The sequence below is a fragment of the Sardina pilchardus genome, chromosome 2 (assembly GCF_963854185.1).
Source record: "Sardina pilchardus chromosome 2, fSarPil1.1, whole genome shotgun sequence".
NCBI classification, from domain to species: Eukaryota; Metazoa; Chordata; class Actinopteri; order Clupeiformes; family Clupeidae; genus Sardina; species Sardina pilchardus.
In genome coordinates, this window is record NC_084995.1 from 10333244 (window position 1) to 10339540 (window position 6297).

The 6297-nt window shown below is 39.7% G+C and overlaps 1 protein-coding gene across 1 annotated transcript; it reads left to right on the forward strand.

Moving 5' to 3' along the window:
* Positions 1-155: 155 nt before the first annotated feature.
* Positions 156-2546, forward strand: rgs1 (regulator of G protein signaling 1). The gene is made up of 4 exons (XM_062518300.1): positions 156-190; positions 630-709; positions 1462-1628; positions 1848-2546. The coding sequence occupies exons 1-4, from the start codon at positions 180-182 to the stop codon at positions 2016-2018; spliced, it is 429 nt and encodes a 142-aa protein (XP_062374284.1). The 5' UTR covers positions 156-179; the 3' UTR covers positions 2019-2546.
* Positions 2547-6297: the final 3751 nt, after the last annotated feature.

Below are 6297 nucleotides of genomic sequence, written 5' to 3' on the forward strand. Positions count from 1 at the left end.
GTTTCAGACTGGGTCTCCCTGAAGATCGGGCAGACATGTTAGCCAGCACTCCAAAAACAATGCTTTGCATGCTGATTTTCATGTGTTCCATTATTGGAGAGAGATGTGCAGACCCACCACAATACAAATCACAGTCAAACGTTTACACTCACTGGACAGGGCGGACAAGAGTGGAGGCCATGGCCATAAAGTGAGTGTCTTTCTGCTTCTAGTTTATCTATATGGGGTTGACTTTCATCTCTACACACGTAAGGAACTCTATCAAAGACAGATATGAGTATTTGAAGTAGGGGGATTTTAAAGTTCTTTTTATGGAGTTGTCTGAAAGTACTTTTGAAAGGCATGGATCTTCACTTTGGTTCACTACTGCAAGTAAGTGCCTATCAAAATACTGAGCATGAAGTAAACATGCTCAGCAGTTCCTGCTGCTGGGATCAAAAAGTCTTCTGTGATGCATTTGGCTTGACAAGGCTTTTCAAAGCATGAATTAAGTGGGAGCCAGACTCTCTCATGCTTATCTCACACAAAAGGAATAACTGTCTCAAGTCGTATTGTGTAGTAGTGCTGCAAAAATCATGTTTCCCACACACTACATCAGTGAAAGATCTCAATGTTGTTTTCAAGGGCAGATTTTGTTGCTTTTCTAAAGACCCACTAGCGGATCCTGATGCTTGGAGTGAATCAATAGACAAACTATTGACCTGCAAAGGTAAGACATTTGTTGCAGTGCATTGATCAACTCAGATTAAACAAAAGGTGTTCAATACTTTTTTCATTGTGTTTGGAATTGTTACAAATCAATCAACAGCATTTCACACAATGCAGTTGTTTTTATTATTCTAGTGTTGATAACTGTTTATCAATAATATACTGGACTCATTTTAACAGTATCGTCAACGCTAAAGTACGTCAAGTAGAAGTACAAAACTTATATAAAATCCAGTTACCAGAAGTGCAAAGACATTGCATTTTTGTAGAAATAAAGTGCTGAATGATTAAATAAGGCTACTACATCATACAGAACATACTGGGTGTGTGTGCAGTGGTACAATAATATAAGTTACATATTTGATGTGCAGACTTGCTGAAGTGGTAGTACAGATATATATTGTTTATTTTGAGAAAAGGTTAGGGAAGGGGTGTGGGAGAGGGTAGACATGGCCATACATAGTGGACAGTAGCCCACAAGACTCTGGGCAGCCTGAGAGGGTGTGTCAATCTGTGCTAAAGCAAATTTAGATTAAAATGTCAAATTTACAAGGCAAGTGAATGTCCAGTATATTCATCACCCAGGTGTTTGATGGAATAGGCTAACAAATTGAAAAAATAAATAAATAAATAATAATAATAATCCAGGGAAATGTCAGAATGACGGCATTTGGATGTACAGTACAACTGGTTGCAAAAAAAAAGAACAATTCCTCAAAAATGAAGTGTCATTTCGGGGTGTTCCTACTGTAGTTGGTCAGGCAGCTTTCCAGGAGTTCCTGAGGTCGGAGTACAGTGAGGAGAACATTCTGTTCTGGCTGGCCTGCGAGGAGTACAAGAGGATCAAGAACACTCCAGAGATGATCACCTCCGCAAACAGAATATACACAGAGTTTGTGCAAGTGGAGGCCCCCAAACAGGTGAGAGAAATGTACTTTCTTTTTACCATAATCTGCTAGTTATCAGATGTTTTGTTAAGCAGACAAGTCTGTTGAAATGAGATGACTAAAGATATTGTGAAGTTCCTTAGTCCAGAGTATGTACTGACATTTTCCCATACTATGATCCACTCCCCAAATGGTTATGATCTCCAGTTGGTGCCAACTTTAAACTGACCATGTCGTCGTTTGTATTTGCAGATCAACATTGACTGTACCACCAGGGCAAACATAACCAAGAACATTTGCCAGCCCAACCTGAACTCATTTGATACAGCACAAAGGCTAATATATAGTCTTATGGCTAGAGACTGTTACCCAAGGTTCTTAAAATCTGATGTCTACCAAAGTATTTTGAGAACTAGAGGCTGAATGTACGTGGAGAATCAAAACTCATGTAAATAGATTAATGTAAACATTAAGCAGCTCCCAATAGTCCAGGCAACATTTCTTAATGCACTTTCAGTTTTTTCAATGACTAATCCAGACTCCATTTATGGTTTATAATTTGATCTTATCATTTTATCTAATCTTCCATGTGTTGTAATCATAATTTATCTGAAGAACCTACAACTTGGTACATGTAAAGGCAACAACACCTTCATGTGCTGTCATAGAGCTGGGAATGGTTGACTGTGCCAGATCGCATTAGAATACCTTCAACTGTCTTTTACGGAAAGGAAAGGTTTTTCTTGATTAAATGGACATGCAAGACTGAATAGGATTAAAGTAATTACAGGGCTAGATAGAACTATATTATTTTCAGTTTATTCAGGATGTTTTGCGTGCTGTCTCATATGCTGTTTCACTAGGATCTGTTTATTTATCTCTCTTATGGTATTAGTACTCAGTGAAAACATCAGTACAAATGCCGCTGAGTTTTTCTTTTTTTTATCTGCTGTGAATTTGAATGCAAATTAGAGCACAGTTCTAAATAAACTCATCTCCATTTGTCAGAACAATAATAACCTTTATAAAATAAAAAATCACTGAAACAAAGTCCATCACTCTACGGAGTTTGCATACAAAACAGAGACAGTTTGTATTAGTCAGTAGTTTTATGGCTCATTCAAAATGTCTCAGCAGTCATTCATCCTTTTGGTTTCCAACAGTATATCTTTTATTTACCTCTGCCAAGGAGGTATATGTTTTCATCGGGGACCGGTGTTCTAGTTTGACTGGTTTTCATGTTAACTGGTGATATTTGCATAACATCAGTGAATATTCAAAAAGGCCCTGCCTACTTCTTAAACGCGTTCTGCTCTGCCTCCGCCCCTTAGAGTTTGTATTTTCACAAAATGCTTGCAAGTGAGAGAAAATAATGGATAGCATATGGCTGAAACATCACCAGCTTATGTCTAATACATGTTCGTCTAAGCATTAATCACACAAATACGACACATGCTATGCTAATAGCAAAAAATTAAATGAAACAATGTAGCCTAGCTACCTGGCGATGGCTGGATTCGAACCGTGGATGTCGTGAACAAAAATATCCTATCTACGATGACTTATACCCCTACACTATGAATTGCTGGAATAGCAGGGTGATTTTTAACTATTTATTGGGCTTTTAGTCAAAGTTAACACAGGTTAACATACTGTGAGAAATATACGCCTATGTTAACTGGTGATATCACAATTTAACATGGGCATGCAAGTCTCGAAACATAGCCTAAAGTAGGCTCATCTTGCTTCAACTAGCCTAAACAGGCATGATCCCTACCACTTTATTCTGTTTTTGGGGTAAAATGAACAAGTAAGGCAAAAATGTGATCATTTCATTGTTAAATTGTGAATCATCTCACAGAATGTCACATGCGTATCTCGAACAGATTTTTAAAAGGCTATGCTGCTCGTAGCCTGTTGCAAAACATTCTTCAGATGTATTGCTAATGAACGTAAGCTATACTTAAATATTGATCGGCTGACAAACATTGTCACAACATAACATATAGCTATTCATTTATTGGGAAGACCACCATGTATTAAATATCCTAACTTCATTTCAGCAGATTTGTGGCGCAATCGAGTAAGGGCGTACATATACAAATCTTGACGTTTTAATGAGCAGTTCGAGGCCCAGTGATCTTCATGTTTTTTGCATTAGGCTAGATAACGTGTTTCTGTCCCTCAAAATGAACAACGTTACTGTAGCCTATGACATAAATCTGTATTATTTAAGGCTTGCATTCCTGTGTTTGCTCATGTCATGAGCCATCCCACTTAACGTGGACGTCATGATTTCAGTATAATAAGCTACGTTAGCTCACAGTTGCTCACTGTTTACCGTAGTGCAGTGGTAAAGACGCAGCTGATGGACCATTTTGCCCACGCGAGACTCATGTTCGAAACCCAACAAAACCTTGTTGTTTTACTTGAACAATTCCTTTTTCTAGAGCATCTTGTGTGGTTTATGCTTAAGCACACCTGCATGAATCGGTGATGTCGGCATGTTTTTGGCAAGATCTTTATTCCCAATTATCTCGCTCACTGCAGCTTCCTGAAAATGTGAATCTCCAGCACTCGAGGGGCGGAGGCAGAGCAGAGCGCTGTTAAAGGGATAATCCGGAGTGAAATGCACTTTAGATCAATTTTTCGGACTATTGGGAGTACATACGTTGAGTTGACACCAAAATCATGTCATTCGGATGTATTTTGAGAAAGTTCGAGCTCACCGTTTTTAGCCAAAACTCGTTAGCCTGGAGGTGACTCGGGCATGTCATTTCGCCGCTACAAAACGCTATTTTTATACCTCTTCTACTGTTCCAAACAACACTACACTTACGTGGTAGTGAGTAGAGGGTCCCTAAAGCCAAACCGAAGTATCCCCACGTCTTTATGTGGTCGGATAGAGAGTCCAGAATGAATTTAATCGAGTCAGTACCTTTCCGGAAATGTCGCTGTTGCAGCTAGCAACGTTTTCACAACACTTTACTAACATTTCCGGAAAGGTACGGACTCGATTAAATTCATTCTGGACTCTCTATCCGACCACATAAAGACGTGCGGATACTTCGGTTTGGCTTTAGGGAACCTCTACTCACTACCACGTAAGTGTAGTGTTGTTTGGAACAGTAGAAGAGGTATAAAAATAGCGTTTTGTAGCGGCGAAAGGACACGCCCCGGTCACTTCCAGGCTAACGAGTTTTGGCTAAAAACGGTGAGCGCGAACTTTCTCAAAATACATCCGAATGACATGATTTTGGTGTCAACTCAACGTATGTACTCCCAATAGTCCGAAAAATTGATCTAAGGTGCATTTCACTCCGGATTATCCCTTTAACAAGTAGGGAGGGACTTGTTGAATATTCAGTGATTTTATGCAAATATCACAATCTGAACTGATCACAAGATAACATGGTACACCGGCGTTTGTTTGTCTGTTTGTTTGTTTGTTTGTCTGTCTGTCTGTTAGCAAGATAACTCAAAAAGTGATGGATGGATTTCGATAGAATTTTCAGGGAAGGTCGGACATGACCCATGGAAGAATCGATTAAATTTTGGGAGTGATCCGTAATTCCGTCGGGATTCTGGAGGCATTTATGTATTTATCTTAGTGGTGTAATGGCATGGTATGGCCACGTGGTGGCGATCTGAATAGTTTAGGTTAAAATGTATGACAACCTAGGAAGAACAATGCAGGCGGAGGTCTGCGCTCTCTGAGTGCTTTTCTAGTTCACTACGTGTTATCACTGGCCTGCCTCTCCCTTCTTTATGCCCTGCCCTCCCACCTGGTGCAGGGGACCAGGACGCCACTCTTGAGTCATGTCAGTATGCAGTCTGTAGGTGGTCAATGCAAGATTAGCTTAGTTTGGTTAGTTAGATTAGTCTAAGTTTTCACGTTTTATGCAGGAACCCAAGCCAGCACAACAGACCAATTCAGGAAGATAAGCTATGCAGTACACACATATTCAGAGTTCTCCTTGATCATTATGTGAGAAGAAAAATATTATTAAAACAAAAACAATGTCTCTTCCCAGTAACTTTGAAAACAAGCTAAAACCTAAAAATCTGAGAAGAGCTGGATAGATAGTCTAACACTATGAGTAGCCAGCTGTTAGATGAGTCCGTAAGGACCATACACCACCAACAACTGACAGACTTTAAAATAAAATAGCACAAGACCACTACCGGGCCCAGTAAGAAAGTGTGGTAAATCCAATTATAGCGCATCATCTTTTGCATTTCCACTCCCAGCTGAACCACTTCTTGGTGAGTGGTGCAACCTCTCCAGAGTCCACACCACTGGCTTGACTTTGTAGCATATATCTTATATTCGCTTTGGACAAAGGCCTCTGCTAAATAACAATAACCATAACCATCTTGGGCCTGAGCTGAATGATACTTCTGAATAAATACCTTTGTATCAGTATCATATGTTAACAGGAGTAATTGCTAAGGTTCCACATGTTGAATTGGTTTATTTATTTTAGGAGTGCATGGGTATTTTCTTTTGTAATGTAATAGCATTAGTCTTTTAGATTTTTTTTTAGCTTTAGTGCGACAAGACCACCTGGTGGCTTGTGCAATCTGCAAAGCAGCCAGAGGAGCCAAATGAAACGGTTCTATGCATGCATGACTGCACTGGATGATGAAATGGTGGGGGGAAAGGGGGGGGGGGGGGTGTGAGCCGACCAGAAAATGAGAA

What these genes read in the sequence shown, in the direction of transcription:
- rgs1 (XM_062518300.1), top strand. An exon ending in CAAACTATTGACCTGCAAAG is followed by an intron (nt 710 to 1,461) that starts GTAAGACATTTG and finishes TTCCTACTGTAG; the next exon opens with TTGGTCAGGCAGCTTTCCAG. An exon ending in AAGTGGAGGCCCCCAAACAG is followed by an intron (nt 1,629 to 1,847) that starts GTGAGAGAAATG and finishes TTGTATTTGCAG; the next exon opens with ATCAACATTGACTGTACCAC.